Here is a 21,523-nt window from a genome sequence, read left to right as displayed (position 1 = left end):
ATATACCGTATTTTTCGGACTATAACTCACACATTTTTTCATAGTTTGGCCAATCTTGGTACTTATACTCAGGTGTGACTTATATATTGAATTTAATTGGTAAATCATACTGACCAGCATGAACCAAGGATAAAGTGCAAAGTGCAAAGCAGGAGGCATGGGGGGAGAGCATCTTCCAGATAAAGCCTTCATTCAGAACCAGTCATGGCTGAACGCTGGATTAGAAAACAGATCTGCTAACCAGATGCAGTCTGAAACACCACTTAGTCTGTTTATAAGTTTCGTTCTTATTAATTCTGCATTTTTTTTTAACTACGTGCGCTGTGTTTCTGTGCCTCAACGCTCTAACTGCTCCTCTCTCATCTCTTCCCTCGAGAGGGCATATCTAAATAAATGCATATTGTTCGGTACGATTTATAGTTCAGTGTGACTAATATATATATTTTTCCTCTTTACGATGCATTTTTGGACTGATGCACTTTATATTCCGCAGTGATTTATAATCCGAAAAATAAGGTAAACAAACACTAAAATTATAAATCAATTAGACAGACATTGAAGGAAAATTAGGTCATAGTCCTGACAGTGGCTCTCATCCACAATAGGATAATTCACAGCAAATGTTAGTGAAAGAAGCAGGAGCTACCTGAGCCAGAGCCCGTCATTTGTGACTGAAAGGTAAAGCTGAGGCACATAATTTATCTGATACATCTGTTTAATAAATTACTTTTTGCAGATAGAGACTCAGCCAATCACATGGCAGCAACTCAATGCTTTTAGCAAGGTAGACATGGTTTGGACAACCAAAATTTAAACTGAGCATCAGACTCAGGAAAAAAGGGGATTTAATTGACTTTAAACGTGCCATACTAGATGGACTCTTGAGTATTTCTGAGATTCCTACTCTATTGAGGTTCTTACACACAATCATCAAACAATCATCAGGAATTGCTTTATGACTGGTAGAACTGTTTATGACTTACTCATTGTTTTTGGTCAAGTAGCAGTTCAGACAGATAATCATTAGAGTTCTCAGCGGCATTCAGTGTTGCTGTTTAGCATCGTTTTAACATGGGATGAATACAAACGACCGTCTCCTCAAAGTTCACTGACCTGCCCATGCTTGATAAACTTATTTATTTACATAACTAATTACTCTTTTTAACATTGCTAAGGTCTGCTTAATTGAGATGTATTTAAAAGTTACTTTAACATAATTGATGGACAATTAACCTTGTTCAAACAGCTATAATATTAATTACTTTCTTAATTAACTCCCTAAAATCATAGGTTATTACTAATTACAATAAAATTATTTACTTAAGGTGATCAACCAGATTATGATATAGATCAGTTTTAACAAAATTATACCACCTACCGGATATAGCATTCTGCAAATGCAATACATGTAATACGTGTGGGTTTGTAAGCTGGAACAGCAACAATACTACCTATAAGGTTTCCTCCGCGTGCCACATCACATACAAATGATAAAAAATATATATAATAAATCAATAGCACCTATGAGGTGACTTGATACTATTTTTTACCTTGATTCATGTCAAACGTCGATATCCTGATTGATTTACTAAGTTATTTTTACTAAGTCTGTTTTTCCTGTTCTTTTTAGTGCAAAAAAGATCAAACTAGGCAGTATAAGGTATGCGTATACGACTGCAGCATTTAGGCCACGTAACTGCAACCATGTAAAACTCTGATAATATAATGGCAGACTTGACTGTCTGTCATTAAATCTTCTCAGTCTCGAAAAGCTCCTTCTACAGCTTCCAGGTGAGGCGAGTTTAATTATTTGAGGCTTTTGAAGTTACTAAAAAGAGTCGCGTGTTTACTAGTGGTGCTTACCCAGTTTTGTGAAACATGTCAACAGCAGCAGAAGTTAAAGGATATCACATTTTCAGTGTAATCTCAAAGTACCATTCAGTTTGTTAGAGTAATAACAACGTAATGAAACTGCAATGCTTGGCTTTATGCTGTGTGGATGAAAATCCGTTTAAACGAAGGAATAAACATTTTCATCGATTTAGAAGACCTTGGGCTTATTCTAAATGGACGTTACACACTTTCAGAAGCTTTCATGTGTTTTATGATTGTCCACATGTCTGCTGTAAAGTGGGAAACAAAGCCATGTTTTCCAGTTTCATTGGTTACTTGTTACTCTTTAGCTGCACAACTGCCTTGGTGTCACATAACAACAGGAATTACCACATGACACGTTCAAGAATCCAAGGTTCATTCTTTGTTTACACGATCTCTGACTGACTCGTTGTTGTTGAGCGGCGGGGGCGGTGACTGCTTGCTCCTCATGCTCCTGCCGTCGGTGGCGGCCCGTGACGTCTCCGTCACAAACAGTCGGGTCACCCAGACGGAGGTGACGATGCGTTTGTACTCGTTCCTGAAATTCCTGTTGAGTAAACCGTAGATGATGGCATTCAGGCAGCTATTGAAGTAGGCCATGAAGTAGCTTACAACAAAAAGCCACTCAGGGATGAGGGGACCCACGCGAGTTGGGTCGATTGCCACTGCCAAACCTATCAGGTTGAGTGGGGCCCAGCAGATGGCGAACAGGACAAATACTACAAACATGGTGATAAAATTCCGCAAGTCACTTGGTCTGAGGCGAGGGCTGTCTTCAGTTTTCACTTTTCGCCGCACCTGCATATGATAAAAGAAGAAATTAGACTGCAAGTTATTTATTACACAAACACACACACACACACACACACACACACACACACAAAGAAAGAGATGTATGTTATGTAGGTACTTACTTAGGTTACTTACTTTATCTTACATATACTTTATCTTACATATACTTCAAGATTATATACCATATTTTGAGTACAAATTAAGTGGTACTATACGCTTTTCATATTTGTTTTAAGTGTTTTTTATCTTTAAAAAGCAAAAAAAAAAAAAAAAAAAAAAAAAAAAAAAAAGCCAGAAAAACTTCAATGTACTTAATTGGGATTTGATGGCATAGACCAGTGGAAAGTGGTGCCTGATTGTAAAAGCAAAAGTATATGACATCTGGTTTTCTTAAATAAAAATAAAAATTGTGGCATGAAGATGTACTGTGTTTTGGACCTTTACTCTGATGCCACTAAATAAAATTGCCAGTCAGCTTCAGAAGCCACCAACTTAGTAAATAGAGTCCACCTGTGTGTGGCTTACTCTGCCCATGAGGACAGCTACTTTGTCAACCATATCCCATAGTCACATTTCATAAAACAATGTTCAAGACTTCATTAAAAACGAGTATGGCACAACATCAAGCCTACCAAAACAGGTTTATTCACCAACACTGACAGTTGATAGGACTTTTATTCATTGTTCATTTCATAAACCTGGCCTTTGTGGTGCAGTGGCAATGAGAATAACATCTTTGACAGGAAGATGTTGCATTTAACGTTGGCTATAAGTTGTGTTAGGGATATAGTAAACATGTGGGAGAAGATCGGATCAGATGATAACACAATGTAACTTTTGGCCTAACTGCAAAATACTCTGTGGCAGAAAAATAATGATGAAAAGGCAGCAAAACACACCATCCCACCATCATGATGAGGGAATGCTTTTGAGCAAGGACAGAGATGCTAGTCAAAGTTGATGGGAACATAAACGGAGCAAAAACCCACTTTAGGCTGGAGCAGAAGTTCACCTTTTTATTAGGATAAAAAAAACTCTAAACATATAGCTGGAGTCACAATTGAATGATTAAGATTGAAAAATTTTTAAATGGCCCTGTCAAAGTCAAGTTGTAAATTTGATTGGTAATGCTATCCAGTTAAGCTGACAGAGTGGAAGCGTCTTTACAACATGGAATTGGTTAAAAAATTAATAAATAAATAATTAAAATTTAGCCCCTGATGTACAAAGCTGGTAGAGGAATAACCCAAAATGTATTCTAGTAATTGTAGCAAGATGTCGTTCTATTACGAAAAATAGTTTTTGGGGTCTGAATACATTGGCACACCACAAGTTTTGTATTCTTATTTGTAAAATAGTTTAAAGACATGTCATATTACTTCCACTTTACAACCATTATTTAAATGGATTTCCAATAAAATGGAAATGTACTTGATTGTTGGTAATCAAAGTTAGTGGTTGGAGGCAAAATGTGACAATATTTAAGGATTATTAAACATTTTAAAAGGCACTGCAACCACATATGTAATTTTGAATATTTGGATTCTCATACTAGCTCCAGTGGGCGTTCAGTGATCAGATGGTGTATTTTGGCAGCAAAAAGGCATCACATGTCCGAAAATCTGCTCTTAACTAAAGGACATAAGTGCAAAATGAGAAAAAAAAAATTACTCTTTGTTACATTTTGAACTTGAAAAAAAAAGGGGCTTTGAGACATACCTGAATCACAAGAACCCAAATGCGAAGATAACAAAAGGTAACTACCGCGATGGGAACCAGAAAGTGAACCACCACCACCGCCACAGTGTAGGAGCTGCTGACATTCTGGGCAAAGGTGCAGGAGTAGACCCGCGGGTCATAGCGGAGGGAACCAACAAAAAAATTTGGGACGATGGCCACGACAGTGAGCGCCCAAATTAAGGCAACAAAAAGCAAGGTGTTGCGGTAGCTGTACAGTCGGCTGTAGGAGAAGGAGTGACAAATATAGCAATATCTGTTCACTGCAATCCCTGTGATGTTGAAGATGGAGCCAATGACACTGAGCCCCATAAGGAAACCGCTGACCTGAAACAAGAGAAAAATGGGATGTTTTGGTCAAGCGTCATTGACAGTGTGCTTTAAAGGCATTGTCTTTTTAATAAAGTGAAGTGATGACTGATGAGGTTTTACCATGCATTGAGTGTTTCCAAGTGCCCAGCCATCATGGAAGAGAGCATAAAGGACCAGGGGATAGGGGTAGAAGGCTACCACAAGGTCAGCAAAAGCCAGACTCACCACGAACACATTACCTGGAGAGAAAAGCATAAAGAGATGAGGTTAGTTCCACAAAACACAGAGGTAAGTATTGTTTTATGCTCCCAGAAAATGATCAAAATACCCAATTTTCTCTTCAAATCTTCAAACTTTTGCTTCCTCCGCCCTGATTCAATGTGTCGAGAAAATTGCACAACTGGTCAGATTTTATCAGGTGGCAGACGTGCAGACTTTCATCATTGTTTCTGGCTGTTAAAGATAAGCACATTCAACCCCGGTTCAAACTAATTCGCCACGCTTTGTCTTATACCTTGCACTGTCAAAACGGAGCAAATACTAGATGGTTGCCTGGGATGGGATTTTCAGCGGGCCTATCTCAGGACGTTCAGCTTGGCGTGATTGTTGGCAGAGGAGGTTGAGATTACAAAAGGTTTGTAGCCTGTGCCCCAGAGCAGATTGCCTCGCCCTAGACAAAGTTTTATCAAGACAGGCAGAGCCTGTGTTTTGACAGAGTGGAGGGAAGAGCATGTGGACAAAGCATTAGGGGCATACAGCCTTTTTAAAATATAAACACAGCATAGGTTTTGCAAAGAAAACCAGCATAATCTCTATTCATGACACACATTTAAATTAATTATTTATAAGTAGCTTAATTATCAGTCAACCAGGCTGTCAGTGGCCATATCACATCCATCATATTTACACAGTCATGCACTATAGTAATGTGGGATTTTGCACCCTCATGAGCCTGTGTTGCTGCCAGTACTGGCAGCTCCATCTACTTGTGTGTTTATCCTCTTCCCTTTGTTTGTTGAGGGAGGACATATTACAGCAGTGCACAGGGACAAGATAAAAACTCCTGATTAGAAAATAGCAGACTCTATCATTGGCTCACCTCCAAGATCTTTAGAGGTTATGTTAGAAATGAACCTGAAATATCAGAACATTGCCTGCTTACTGTCTGTAACACTTACACAGCTGCTTATGTAACCATATAAAACACATTGATTAAGAGGGATTTGTTCATGCTGTAATAATACGAAAGATATTCATTATCATTGTAAAGTCAAAAATTTGCATGAAAAACTGATGTTTATTAAGATTATCAAGTCACACATTCCCAACAAAAAAAGCCATAAGTCCTCTAAGGTTGAAGTTATAAATGCTCATCTGGCAATTTTCCAGCATGTAAGCGGTAGATCCAAGCTCTCTTTACTGCATCAGATCGACAGCTCCTGGGTGCAGACTCACCATGAAAGATTCAAAAAGGATCTGGAATACACACCTGAGACAGTGAGGGAGAAGATGGAACATGGCTGTATAAAGTCTGCATCCAGGAAATGTCATTCTGACACAGACAAGGAGCCCAAATGTACCACTTATTTGGAAAATATCCAAAATAGTCACCTTCTAAATAAACCGCTTAAACCTTTGACGAACTTATGGCATTTTTATTGGCAAATGTCCAACTTTATGATATAAGAGAATACCCTGGTTTTATAATTATAAATTTGTCTTTGATCAAAGAAAACATTTGAAAAACCTTCAAAAATTATGACTTTTCAAAATCATAAAATAGTCAATTTATTCCAAACTCAATGATAATCTTCAGGTGAACTGAGTTTAAGTCCAAAAAGACCCTTTAGTGGTTAAATTATAAAATCTCCATCCAGTTCTTTGGTAAACATACTTTTTCTGAAGTTTCAGACTTCTTACATCTTTGAAGCAATAATGTCAGATTTTCTATCATGACATAAGGGTGGGCTAAACAGACTACTCCCCAAAATGTGCACATTGACAGCATGGTCACTTTTCAGCATTATGTATTGTTTACTGTGGTTGTCAGTAACGGCTCCTTGCAGCTGCTGGATGCCATTTTGTTTAAGCCCAATTGCATTGCTGTAGGTTTCTCATCGGGGGAAAAAAAAAAATAATAAAACATTTGTGGACAGGGCTCACAGTTCAAACTAAACTGTTCTCCTCACTCATGGTTTGCATTTCTGCAGGATCAGGTATAGTTTCATTAAGTAACAAAATGGAAGTTCTAAAATAGCTGCAATTTATTCCTATCAGACCATGTCCAAAAACATATCTGTTTGAACTGAAATATACTGTTTGTGCTATTCTAAGTCTGCTTGCTAAGTCCCATTTGATGACTCCAATACAAACTGTTATCAGTGAATATCTGATTTCCTTAGACATTAGCACTAAGTTGGTGGTTTTTAGCACTTAACCTATATAGCAATACTTTAAATGTACAAGCAATGTAGTGATAGTTATGTAATAATCTACTGTAATGTCAGTGTGCATGTGTAGATGCCAATATTAAAATGTCTTTATTTTTGTTCTTTTTTTGTGTTCCTAAAGTTTTAGCCATTTCATTTAATTGAAATATCCAGGGAGAGCACAATGACGAGCTTAGGTGTCTGTGATTGTCAGATTTAATGATTATATTTCTGCATTTTAGTTAGCAACTGTTTTTCGGAGAGTTATGTTACTAATCGTGACATTAATTAGCATTCTATGTCATTAATTACTCTGTCAACATTCACACCTAAGGGTAATCTAGAGCCATCAATTGGACTATCATGCATGTTAGGACTGCAGAAGGTAGACGGAGCACCTGGGGAAAACCCACGCATACTTAGCAAAAACAAGCAACAACAACAACAAAAAAATAAAAAAAGATGCAAAATGCTGTTTTAAAACCAACACTTTTTTAAAACTATAATTGTGGTACTTCACATCCATCCATCCATCCATTTTCCAAATCGCTTAATCCCTCATGGGGTCGCGGGGGTTGCTGGTGCCTATCTCCAGCGTTCACTGGGCGAGAGGCAGGGTGGTACTTCACATATGTATACAATTTCAATAAAAATATAACATTGGACTGGGTTTCTTCCCATTTATTTTGCATTAGATATTAGCTTATATAAATATTTTATTAATTTTTGCACCTTTGTTTAGTTGCTAGGTTAGTATTCGAGCCACTGCACAAGAGCTGTTGGCTCTCCCAAAAGATGCAATGCGTTATTTAATGTAGTATTTCAGACTTGTAATTTTGGAGCAACAACTAACCACCAGATGTAATGGAGCTTGCCTCATGTTTCACCTGCCTCTTCATGGAAAGCTCATTTGCTGGACAGCAGTTGTTCTCCAGAGGTGCAACTGATATTCCCAAGCCTTGCACCATATTAATGAGGCCAGAGGACGGTCCTCTCTGGTGTGTCACATTCTCAGAAAAACCCTCTCAGGGAATGCGGGAGCTTGTAGTGGTATAATAAGCCCACCATGTCAAAAGTGCAAGAGGTACGGGGGAGAATGTATTTATAGCCCTGCTGTAGTTGCACCACGCTGTTACACGTTTGTTTTTATAATTTTAGAACATGCACATGTGCCTTTGGAGTGTGACTGTCAGCCTAGAAATGTCACGATGCTCTGTGAATCGTTAAAAGGAGGCATCACGTCAGCAGCACCGGTACAGTGCTATCAAAGGAAAAGAATAAGAGCCTTACACTCTCTTTTTGTGTTAATTTATAATTATTGAACAATCTTTTTAACATATTGTCATAGCTCTTAAATATTTCATGAGTTAAAAGATTATGATAACTAACTAATTATCTTTATTTTAGATTACAGATGTTTCCAGACAATCAGTACAGTTGCTAGATCTCCAACAATATTGTATTGAATTTCTTAAAAGTCAGGTATGTTGCCAAAAAAGTACCTGTTTGCCTAAACATGTCCATATTCACAGTCTGAGTAGTGATTTAAACACTTAAAACAGCTTTGTTTTTTACTTTTTTTGGAATGACCATGACCTGGATGACTGAGAATCTTCACCAGCACTTAAAACAACTAGAATTGTAACAAAAAACCCTGGACATCCTCCCAAAACCCAAATAAAGAAGGGCTGTATGAGCATAAAGAACTGCATCAAAGACTGGCATCTTTGGATCACCCGCTCATGACAAACATTAAATGCTGAATTGTAGTGGGACTTTAACTGGAATCCCTGAGCTTTTGATAGCAAACAGAAAAGGTGGATTTGCTGTAAAATATGCATCCCGTGGCCACCACAGGGAGGAGGATCTATGATGCTGCATGCCTGTTTCTATCCCAAAGGCCCCACGAATCTAGTTAGATCCCATGGCATTAAGACTTCTTTGAAATAACAAGACATTTTAAGCAACATTAAAGTATCTCTGCTAGATTGTTTTTTGTCAGATTTATTTAATCAAATTTAGACCACAGGGCTCAACTTGTCACCTTTCACTTTTCAGCCACATCCATATATCAGTTAGATCTAAAGCAACATCTATACTTTCCCCTAGATGTTTTGGCTAAGTTCTGCACAGTTTAGTCTAAAAGCTAAAGTATACGTCTAAATTCAGTCATTGATGCCAAAAAGACTAAACAGGCAAGAATAAGGGCCCATGTGAATTCACTTATTTCATCCTATCCAGTTAACTTTCTACACTGATGTATAACCCAATGTATCATTTTTATGTTGCCCAGCCATTTTTGTATCCTAATCAGGAGCCCAACCCCCTTTTTATATATCTAAGATAAGAAGAAAAGACTTGCAGAGAATAAAATGCTGATTTTATGTTTAAGGAGCTCTCCACTCACTAGGGAGTTCTACTTTCAGTGAATAAATCCTTTAACACAATTACCAGTTATAACTCTGTAGGTGGGTGTCTCTGACTGCATCTATTTACCGACAGCAGCCCGTAAATCTATGCTGATGAGAAAAAGAGTCTGTTGATAGAAGCTTACGTGTGGGTTTGTGGCAGATGTACCATGGTTACTTTAATTATGGTCTGATAAGACTTTATAATCCAATTCTACTAACCCTTTACAGTGCTTTTGAATATAATTTTGTGTGTGTGTGTGTGTGTGTGTGTGTGTGTGTGTGTGTGTGTGTGTGTGTGTGAGAGAGAGAGAGAGAGAAGGTGACTTGCTGTATCTTTTGACACAGCGACAACCCTCCAAATGTGATAAAGTAAAAATTACCTTTCAGTTTGCGAAGATTAAAGTTAATTACATATGATTTTATGCATGTGGGCATGTGTGGCGAACATAAGCAAATGAATTAAGGAAAAGAAGCCACATATACATGGAGGTAAAATTACACACATGCAGATGTGTGCAGAAAAAAAGATGAGCAGGAAAAGACTGCTTTATCCTCACCTTGAGGCAGAAGCATCTTTTTACAAAGTTTTTAGACCCAAATATAACCCTTTATAAGTAGCAAGAAATTAGTTTTTCTGTCCCTTTCAAACATCTATATTGCTTCCTATGTAAAGGAAAATAGTGGTGGTTTATGCATATATGGCAACCTAGATAAGAGCCCCTTCTTCTGTGCTACGACAGCAATAACATTGCCATGATCCAGAAAAATATAAACATAAATTTGGAGATAGACTTGATCGAATGCAGTCACAATTTCTTTAATGAAATATGAGATGGAAGCACCCAATCAAAAACTCTAAATTTAACCAGCTTAGCCATACAATCCGCCATTTTTTTTTAATTGTGCTTAAACTATGCGCAACACTGGGGTACACCCACTTCACATTGATGGAGCATAAAAATAAGCTACAGATAGTGTGACTGAGGGTCTTCTCAAGACTACCACCATGGGAAAAAGTGATGTCACCCATCAAAACCTGCCAATGAAGTTAAGCTTATTTGTTCTGATATAGTAATTGACATAACTATCTTCTGTTACATAAGCCTCATTAGCTTTTGGTCACTAAAGCCAAGTTGGTATCACCAAAAGTGCCAATTCACACAGATACTCCCCATAATTTAAAACGGAAGTATACATTTAAAAATATTTAATGTAATGATTGGGGGGGGGGGGGGGGGTTGCTTTAAAACAGCCCTCAACAACAAACATCAACAATACATCAACAATGACAGAGTTCAAACCAAGACTTCCAAGTTAAGGTAAAGACCATGAAATTAGATAAAATTACTGATTATAATCAAAGTATATTTTTTTAAAAGGCTGTTTTTTCAGACCTAATTTGAAGTTATTCACATTTGAAACATCAAAATGTAGCAATCTAGATAATACCAAGCAGAAATATCTTTGAATAAAGGTTTTCTTAAAATTGCCAGTGTTGCAATTTACATGCCAAACCAAATCACCTCAGTGAGGGTATAAAGTGCACATTTTGTAAAGTAACTCTTTAGCTGGGTGCACTCAGGTTTTTAAAGGATTCAAACCATTATCACAGAGCTGTCAAAATTCTGTTTTCTTCCAAACAGGTGGGAAAGCTGTTAAACACATCGCCTACAAAATGACCCTCTGTGCAACAACACGAGAAATGACAATCACTATAATGTCCCTCAGTAGTTTAGAGCTTTATTTTTTAAACAACAATAACAGTGATATGCTTTTGGTTTTTTTAACTTACATTTATATTTAGCTGAAATGAAGTTTGATTTTAGATTAAAAAATATTTAAAAACCATAATGGATATTTATGAGAGTGAACTATAGTATGAGAAAATATACAGAAACTTTGTGCAGTTCTGTAATAACTGCACTAGTTTCTGTTTTATAATAATTGCTCTTATGTTCTTATTTTTTATAAATGTTTTGTCTCCTAATATAGTGGCGAAAATATAGAAACCTCTAAAATAATTGACTTGACACAGGCAATGTGAAATATTACTGTAAAAAGTTGCCTAAAATTCTCCAATGTCAGCGTTACTGAAAGCAACACCTTTTTGTACAAATGCATGCAGATGTGACATTGAGCTGAAAGGATGTGTGGTGGTCCACTTGTGAGAATTTTAAATCCATATGTTTGTAAGGCATCATGGTGGTGGTCAGACATTGTAAAGAGCAATAAATGATAGTCTAAAGCTAAAAGTGCTATTTTTTCCCAGGCTTAGAGGAATCAGATCTAGGTTTGGATTATACCATGCCAAAAAGGGGAAAAACATGGGAAGGGGTCGAATTAGGACAGGCAACTGATAAAGACTCTTTTTTTATTTTAAAGATAAAAAAGAAAACACATAATGCAGAGTTTAATCTGCTGTAGCAGTTTGTAGAGCACAGTAGAACCTGTTTTTTTTTGTTGTTTTTTTTGCACTGCAAGCTGTTTTTCTTCTTTTATGCCCATTGGTTAGATTGGATGTTCCTGATGCAGAATTTGGACAGCTCTTCACATGGTTATTCACGTGGACATAATTGCATACAGAATCATTGACTGAAACTTAATCCTCTTTGACATAAGTAATGCGTGAATGAGTACTGTAATGAACAATATTAGAACCAAAAAAATGGTTTTAAAAATTTTTTCCCTCCATTCCTGCAAGCTATTCCCCAAGAGAACAGATTGCAATGATTTTCCTCTCATTAGCTTTTTCTCATGTCTTTCCTGTGGGAGGACATGCTAGGCCGACTTACCTTGTTTGCATTTAAATTTGGTTTTAGGGGAAGGAGGGGAGGCAAAAAATAGGCGGTAGATACCAGAGGGAGTGATGTGGACAGGGAAAAAGTTGTCAGGCAGCAATAAAAGCTGAATTTTTTTATGTGGAAATAGTAAACATTAAATGTGTTAAGCCATTCTCACTTAGGGATGCTAAACAATGCAACTCCCACAACACATGACATGTACGTTCAACTGTTTTATTAAATAATGAAGCAGTTGTATTTATTGAATTTATGGACAGGTGTTGAAAATTAACATGTCTGCTATGATGCTGAAAAACAGTTGATTTGGTTTTTGTTAAAGTGTTTGTATTGTCTATGTTACAGAAATAAACAATTAAAATAAATTCCTACAATTTAAGTAAACCTCTTACTTTGAAGAATAAGGAAAAAAAACAAGAGAGACAGCACATAACTAGGTCTGTAGATTTTAATGAGCATACCTGTCACAAAGAAAAGTAAAATTAGGAAGATGGCAAAACATAAAAGGAGATTAAAGGTCCCCAGAGAATGCTGCTGTTAGCAGTTAAGGAAGAGACCAAGAAGAGGCTGATGAGAACAAATACAAGATGAAAAGGTAATATTCTCTTTCTAACAGTGTTGTAGACAAGGCAATAAACAATCTTGTCATCAGCACTATACATCATTGTTTGTGCTGTGCAGGTCTGTCCATGTAAGCAGCTTCCTACTTTCACAGCCAGCCCACTGCCTGGCCGCATACATATCAGTCTCCATCAGACTACCTTCAACCTCTTTCACCTTTTTTTTCTGGCAGTTCACTCTAACTGCTTTTTATATTCTTACCAAAGACACTAACTTTTCATCAGCTTGAGTCACTGTTCATCTATAATGAGACCTTTTCTTCACTTTTTATAACATACTTTTTGCCCCCACAGTTAACATGTACACTCAAGGTTGAACACTCTTTTGTCTTTAGAGCTCTGTTAGTGTAATGATTACTGTCTGTTTCAGCCTGTGACTCTGCTGCTGCAGTCCCATGATGTCATTCCCTTCCCCCTGAGACTCACCAATAATTAGATATAAGTGATTACACCTGCGACAGCTCTGATTACTGGGAGCTGTTGCACCTGGGAGGAGCACTATATATTCCACACTCTCCCAGCGTGTTAGCACCAGATTCTTGAAAGCCATTGAGTGGGTAAACCATCCAGCATTCCTTGATTGATTTCTTATGTTTTGACGTGTCACGCTCATGCTTCTCCTGCCTGCATTGCCCGTGTTGAATACTCCTCTTGGCTTCTGATCTCTGGACACTGACCTCTCGCTTTGCCTATCGACTAAGCCTGCCTGCCTCTGCCTTTGTTTGGATTCTCATGACCATCGGTAACGATTCCAAGCCTGGACCTTAGACCTGCCTCCTGTCTCTGTCCTGCTTGGAAACCTCTGCTCGGTGTGTGTGCTGCCTGTTCCTAATTACCCTTTGGCCAAGCACTTCTGGAGACCACTGCCCTGTAGACTGATCACCCATGCATGACCCCTAACTGCCTATGATACTCCTGCTAGCTCCTGTCCTACCTAGTATCACCCCAGACCAAGACTGAGACAACTGGATCAATCTTCAGAGCCAGTGCAACTTCCCGGCATCTGAGAAGGTTGGTGGTGTTTATTCAGTGTTTCCACTGAGTATCTCCTGACCACTAACCTCATTCTCCTCATCCTTGCAGTGATCCAGTTTTGGTTTCCAATCAGTTCCAAGTTCCAGCTACACCAGTTTATCACTAAACTCTCTTAAATGCCTGTCTTGACTGAATATCCAGGTCCCAAGATTCTATAGGTGATTCATTACAGTTAATTTAGCATAGATTAAATACGTTGTCAGAAACATTGCTCAGATATTTTCCATTTTTCTTTATTTTCAGGATATAATTCAGATTTGTTGGAAGCACGTTGACGTAGTGCTGAAACTCTCAATCAAATTAATTGGATTAATTGTGATTAATCAATTATTAAAATGATCATCAAGTAATTTAGTAATCGAATCCAATCGACTTTAAACACTACTATTTGTGTATATATGTGTATTTATATAAATATATGTGTGTGTGTATATATGTGTGTATATATATGTATATATGTGTGTATATTTATGTGTGTGTGTATATATATATATATATATATATATATATATATATATATATATATATATATATATATATATATATATATATATACATACATACATGTGTGTATATATACATGTTCCTGTTCAGAAACACTTTGTTATACTGGGTAAAATGGTCCTTCCATCCTGAAAGTAGTTAATACATTATGTATTCACAAAAAAAGAGGTTAAAATAATTGTTCTCTGTGGGTGTTGCAGGCCTGTAAAAAGTCTAATCACTCTCTGCCGTTCGGTCCGAAGGGCAGGGATTAGTCCAAGTTTTGTTTCTGTTCTCACCCATAGATATTATATACTCACCCCCTCTGTCCCTCAATTTGCGGGGGAATTGCCTTATCTAATGATTGTCCCACATGCCAATAATTCTGACTCGCTCACGTAAGGCCAACGTGCGTGCTCGTTCCTTCCTAGTTTCCTGACTCTGCATGCGCAATTCTAGTGTTTTTTTTATCCGGTTAGCTTAGCGGCTAGGTTAGCAGTTTGCTTTGCCATTCATTGATGTCCTGCTGCTCTCACCGTAGACTTTGAACATGGCAGAGAGTTACAAGAAGCGGACCGCATTCATGTTTGTGAGAGGAAAAGGAAGGGCTCAGTAGAAAGAAATAAGCCCAGAGTGGATTTTTTTCACGTGATCCCCCTGAGAAGCAAGGTAAAACGGTCTTGGGTATGTGCAGTTATTCAAAAGGGACTTGGGGAAACTTCCGGATTACTCACCGACCCTTGCTTTAAAAGGCTTTAGTAATCTGAACTTCTGGTCACCTCCACCCTCACATGAGCTCTGCTACCTTTATCACTTCTAGGTTACTCCAGAGCTCTGGATGGCTCTTGAATTTCGGCAAGTGATTGTAAACCCCTGTTACGTCACTGGAAGTTCTACAGAGTCAGATGGACACTCACTGGAGGCGAGTGTGTAGGAGCTGTTGGTCGGCTGCTGCTTTGAATCCAGCCTTTTATGGACGCTCTACTTTTAGCTGACTCCTACAGGTCTCTTTCTCTGACTAAGTCACCTTCTCTTTATAACCTGATATCACTAGTTGTTTACAGTGTAGAAAATGTGCAATAGTCAGTATGACGCGTCATTAGTAGATGATGTTTTATCACTACGAACAGGTGTTAAAGTGTTAAAGGGCTAGACAAGTAGTTGTGCATTATCCAATGCAAGGTGATGAAATAAGTAACACTTTTAATTAGAATTTCATAGATAATTTCATTCATTTAAACACACACACAGCATTGCCTAAATCCTATTGCATATGACGAAAATAGTACAAACCTTCCTTAACGTCGCCCTTTCTGTTGTGTGAATTGTTATTAATGCAGTTTTTACCCTCAGAAACTAACACCTTGATGTGCTATTGTATCTTTTTACCACTGCTTTTGCATCGCTTTAAAGGTTACAAAGCACACTGCCATGAAAAACTGTACGCTGATTAACTGAAAGACAGTTTAGTGCTTCACAACACAGCCCATGTTTCAGGCAAAACTTTGAACTAGCTGTAACTGCATTGAAAACCTCCCCCATAATGATGGAATAACTTAAAATGTGGTCAGTCTGGTATCACACAGACAAAGACAATGTGGAGGTGTGAAAAGCACTGAAAGTCCAAAATGTATAAAACCCTCTTATCGTTGCAAGAATACCAGCAAGACAGACAATGGCAGCAGTATTATCAAGTTGCTATATGGGTTTGTAATAAGATACTGCATCTGCAACACTTCTAGTTGCAGATGCTGGATCTAGTTGATCTATTTTCTTTTGTTTTTGCTACAAGCAAGTTTTAATTATGGTGCAATGCAATAAGCTAGAATATAACCAAAACACAACCAATACATGTTGGTTATAAATTGCAGCTAATGAAAGATAATATATCTGGCCAATAACAAAGGAAATATATTACATAAATGTCATATTGTGGCTTAAACATCATGAGAAAGATTTTGGTCTTGATTGTTGTCCAGCAAATAGTCTTTGACAGCCCCTACACAAAGGGTAAGCCACAAAGGGTCATTGCTAAATAAGCTGGCCTGATAGTGTATCCAGCCATATTAGTGGGAAGGTGTGTTCTCAGCCCTGCCCTCTTCACCCTTTTCACCCAGGATTATTCTGCTATCCACCCCACAGACACAGTGGTGAAGGTTGCAGACTACACCACTGTAGTGGGTTTCATCTCCAGCAATGATGAGTCCCACCACACGGATGAGGTCCACAATCTGACACAGTGGTGCTCCAGGAACAACATGATCCTGAACAACAGCAAGACCAAGGAGGTAATAATAGATTATAGGAGTTCCAGAATGAATGAACACGCTCCTCTCTGCATACAGGGGGAGGTGGTGGAGCGTGTGGACAGCATTACGTTCCTGGGCATTCACATCTCCTCCGACCTCTCCTGGACTGTGAACACCTCCCACCTGGTGAAGAGAGCCCAACAATGGCTCTTCTTCCTCAGGAAACTAAAAAGGACTGGACTTTCCACTAAGCTGCTGAATAACTTCTTTAGAGCTGCCATAGAGAGTGTTTTATGCATTGGCATAACTGTATGGTATGGGAGCTACACAGATTGGGAGACGCATCTCCACTGGTCCTTCCCAACAGAACTATGAGGTCAGGTAACCTGCTGCTTGTAGATGTTCCTATGACCCGCCTTGTAAACTGGGGAGACATACCCCAAGCTGTGGAAGGATCTTCCGCTCACTGTAAGGACAGCCAATAATCAGAATCAGAAACTTTAATAATCCCAGAGGGAAATTACAGTTTCAGTACAACCATCCATCACATACATCACAAACATTTCGGGGGAACGCTTGACTGAGGCCTTGCTGCCGAGGACCCCACCTGACGCGGTTACCATAGGGGGCAGACTTTAACTCTGTGAAAAGATAGGAGCCACGTTTGGGGAGGGAGAGGAAAAAAATACGTATTTCACCATTTATCCTATTCCAGGATACAGTTTGGGATATCAAAAAACCTTGCACGAGAAAAGCACATATGACGAGACAACATTTATGCAGGGGGTTAACTTTGGAAACTAGTCGCATGAAGTTCATATGTTGTTGTGGGCATCAGTTATGTTTGTGTGTTTGGGTGAAAGTTTTATTTCCATGAACGCTGTCCAGAGGGCCATTGTCCTTGTTATGATGGAAAAGTTATCAAACCGGCGCCATAGTTCAGAACGCATCCACAAATGTCTGCGGGGGAGGAGGGAGCGGGGGAGTAGTTCTGATCTATCTCGCCATAACATCCAGGGGAGTTTTATTGTTAGGGGAGGCATAATCCAAATACACAATGTGTTATTAGAACAAGCTGCACCAACCTTTCTGTCGGCTTTAAGTCCTTTCATTGCAAGCTCAACGTGGCAAATCCAATATTCTAAATTTGTTGGGTTTTTTCCTCGTTTCACATCCAGATTTTATCCCATCTCCCCTTTGAGTTCAACCACCGAAGCCAGTCTGCATTCCAGCACATCCAGCTTGCGGCTCTGCTCCCCCAACTTACGGGTCTGCTCGTTCACCGCCTTGGTGATCGCGTCATATGAGGTCGGTAGCCTGATCAAGGCCATAATTGCTACTGACATTGGCTGAATTTGCCGAAATTGTCAAAAATCCACCACCACACCATTTTCGACCTGTTCCAAGAATCTTGGGTGTATCCCACGAAATTGAGAGACCAGCTTACCAGATCCATAGTTTTCAGAGTTCGGGTGATATGAAGACAGTACTCAGAAAGACAAGACACAGCAGCAGCGGGGGGGCAGAACAGTAGCAGAGAGAAAGAGTAAACAGAATCAAACTGGAAAGAATTTCAGTCTCTTAAAGACTTCTTTTAATTTGCTTTTGAATTACCGTTGATCGGGGGCATCCAGCTAGTTTCATTAATGATTACTTATTTAACTGCTTTTATTCTAATAGTATTAAATGTGTTTTTTTCCTTACTTTATGTTTTTATGTCTTTTGTTTCATAGACCTGTTAAGCACTTTGGTCACTTTGGTGTGTCAAATGCTTTATAAATAAAGTCTGAATGATAGATTGCCAGGGCTCTAACAGCCACCACACACACACAGGACATACTGTATGTTACAGCTGCTGCATTCCTTGAGTCAAGCATCTCCTGAACAACACAGAGTCTTACCAGGTCTATAGAGAGCACTGGGGTCTAAAGTATTTTTTTTTTATTTTTTCAGTTAAAAGCAATTTTTATTTCCACATGGCTCCACACATCAATCTGGAATCTCTGCCATTGGGAGGGATTTCAATGCCACATAAAATGGACAAGCCAATCAGGATCGCTGGGTGGGATTTTCGTGGATGTGACAGATCAGAGAAGCAACTGTTTGGATTCAAACAATGGTGGCTCACAGAGGGGTAGCAAGTGGTGACCAGACGTACCCAAATCCCTGTTTTGGATGACCTGTTCCTGGCAAATGCTGTCCCTGGAAATGTCCCCAATTTCAGTGTATCATAATGGAGTCAAAAAGTTTAACGCAGCAAGAAGTATTTCCCCAGTCCTGCCACTGTCTCACCGTAGGAAAAGAGCTGAGCCGAACTCGCCCTCCCCGCCCCATCGGCGTTGTAGATCGAGCAAAACAAACCAACCTCCCCATAGAGACTCAGGGCCCGCCCAACTGCTTAGCAAAATCAAAGACGTCCTCGGTTTTCAATAGAGAAATCTGGTCATCCGGTAATATTGATGTTGCTATTTCTTTAGTGTTGTCTAATCTACCGAATAGTAATTATTTAAAATAACACCAGAGAATGGCATGTTTGCGCCCTTCTCCTGACCAGTTTTGGCAAGAACTTGATCTTCCCTAACCCCAATGTCATGGGTTGGTTTTGATGTAAGTGGTTGAATAAGCACCGCAGTAAAGATGATGGACAAGTTTTTTTTCCAGTCATATGCAAGAGTTTTTGATAAGGCCCCTCGTTCTGAAATACTTCTCCAATGGAGAAAACCTAAATGGTTGTGTGGATCTCCGCGAAATGAAATCATGATCTGGCGAGAGTCTGGTTACCACAGTCTGGGTGAAGAGTGGCGAGGATGTTGCCTGTAATCCAGTGTAAAGTTTTCACAGTCAGTGATGACTTTTTCATCACTGCTGTTGGTCCAATGTTTTTAGTCAAACACTTTATGCTTCATGCAGATCCTGGATTTGTTTTTAGCAGGACTTGGCTCCTGGCCAAGTTGTTAAAAATACTAATATATGGTTTAAAGAGCATGGTATTACTTTGTTTTATTGGCCAGCAAACTCTTCTGATCAAATCCTCGTAGAGAATCCATGAATCATTGCCAAGAGGAAGATGAGACACCAGAATCAACAATTCACAGAAGCTGAATAATGCTATTAACACTTCCTTTACACTTTTGCAGAGCCTCAGGCTGATAGCGTCCAAGTCACACTGCACTGATCCAGTAATTAATGCAAACCGAACCCCGGCCAGGTATTAAGCAAATATACTTGTACAGTTGAGGGATATACCAATCAATGGGCTGATATTTTTTGATACATTTTAATTGATTCTATATTATATTAAAATGTGCTGAGAAACAGAATTTTTCGGATTTATTAGCTGTAATTCATCATCAAAATTAGTAGAAATGAACGTCTGAAACTTACCACTCTGTGTAGATGGCATTTTAATTATTGTTTTGAATTGCTGGATAAAATAACTTTTCAATGATATTCTTCTTCATTGAGATGGATCTGCATTGTAACCTACACGTTATGGTGACATGTCCCAGCAAAACTGCTGTTCAGATGCTAAAAATTCACCCCTTTTGTGTGAGCATTCCAATGTACTGCTTGCAATTTACATTTTGTCTTTCTGATCCCACTTTCAGCTAAGTACCAGTTTACGACCTGTGCCAGATCACAGAAAGCTGTGCGTCTGTGTGGGCTTATGAACAGCTGGGTTAATTTACTCAGATGTGTGCATATAATGCATCTACAACATAGCTGCACATATGATAAATTATTCAAAATGTTATGTCCAGGATGGGAAAAAGACACTTCCTTGGCATTTAAACTGCAGTCCTCTGCGTTAATTCTCTCCAATCTACACTAGGCAGCAAATCTATTATAAAAAAAAATGTTTTATTTCTGAGCTCAAGTACTTGGCTCAATTATTAACAATAACATGTATCCAATTTACATCAAGATGTCAGTGAGAAAGGAGCCATGATTTATAGTAGTGCTGATTTCAAAATGTAATATCAAATGAACTAATGAAGTTAATGTAGTTTCAGGTGGCTCCTGCTATTTACATAATTAATTGGACTGAGTGATAGGCAGACAAATGTTATTTTAGAACACATCAGGGTAAAAACTACCACTGCTGGTATTTGTGGTGTAAAGCATATTTGTAAATCATAGAGGTGACAGATGGTTATATATATATATATATATATATATATATATATATATATATATATATATATATATATATATATATATATGGGCAAGTAGGGTTGGACTAACATCAGACTGAAATTCTGAAAATAAAATCCCTTGTTTGGCTAAATGAAAATATATCTTCTGTTTTTGTCACAGGAGTTTGACCAAATTTCTCCATCACGTGATGTCACAATAATGACGGTTTGGCCGTCCATAGGCGATTGCATAATTAGAAGCTTGTCAGTGCATGTGGCTGTTTCTTACACAGGCACGTGCTTTGGGATTTGTCAAGGTTTCGGCCAAGACAAGCCTTGCTCTGCCCCAGAAAGTAAGCATATGGTCAACCTTGGTGGAGTTATGATCCACTGCAGTGGAATGATAAAAAGCTTGTCAGGTGAAGAGGTGAGTCAAGGATTTAGAGCTGGTGGTTTTATTTCTCACACAGGAACCCCAAACCCTCGGGAGCTATCTTGTTAAGTGTTTTTCTGCGTCATGGCTGTGTTCTGCCATGCAGAATGTGCTTTTGACGCTGAGAACATTTAACTCAGCTTTCTTTTTAGTGTTATTTTGTGCAATATTAGAAGCAGGCAACCTAAAATATCCAACCGATTTACTGCTTAA

General features: G+C 38.6%; 1 protein-coding gene across 1 annotated transcript in view; it reads right to left on the bottom strand.

Moving 5' to 3' along the window:
• Positions 1-271: 271 nt before the first annotated feature.
• Positions 272-21,523, bottom strand: part of mtnr1bb (melatonin receptor 1Bb) — a 53,654-nt gene continuing 32,402 nt past the window's right edge. Inside the window, exons 3-5 of the mRNA XM_036143072.1 lie at positions 4,837-4,955; positions 4,387-4,731; positions 272-2,673 (exon numbers count right to left, since the gene is read on the bottom strand). Coding sequence (XP_035998965.1) covers positions 2,251-2,673; positions 4,387-4,731; positions 4,837-4,955 — 887 coding nt within the window. The 3' untranslated portion in view covers positions 272-2,250. The remainder of the gene's footprint in view (positions 2,674-4,386; positions 4,732-4,836; positions 4,956-21,523) is intronic.

The sequence above is a fragment of the Fundulus heteroclitus genome, chromosome 11 (genome assembly GCF_011125445.2).
Source record: "Fundulus heteroclitus isolate FHET01 chromosome 11, MU-UCD_Fhet_4.1, whole genome shotgun sequence".
NCBI lineage: Eukaryota > Metazoa > Chordata > Actinopteri > Cyprinodontiformes > Fundulidae > Fundulus > Fundulus heteroclitus.
Note: the sequence above shows the minus strand (reverse complement) of the source record. Positions and strands in the feature narration are given on the sequence as shown.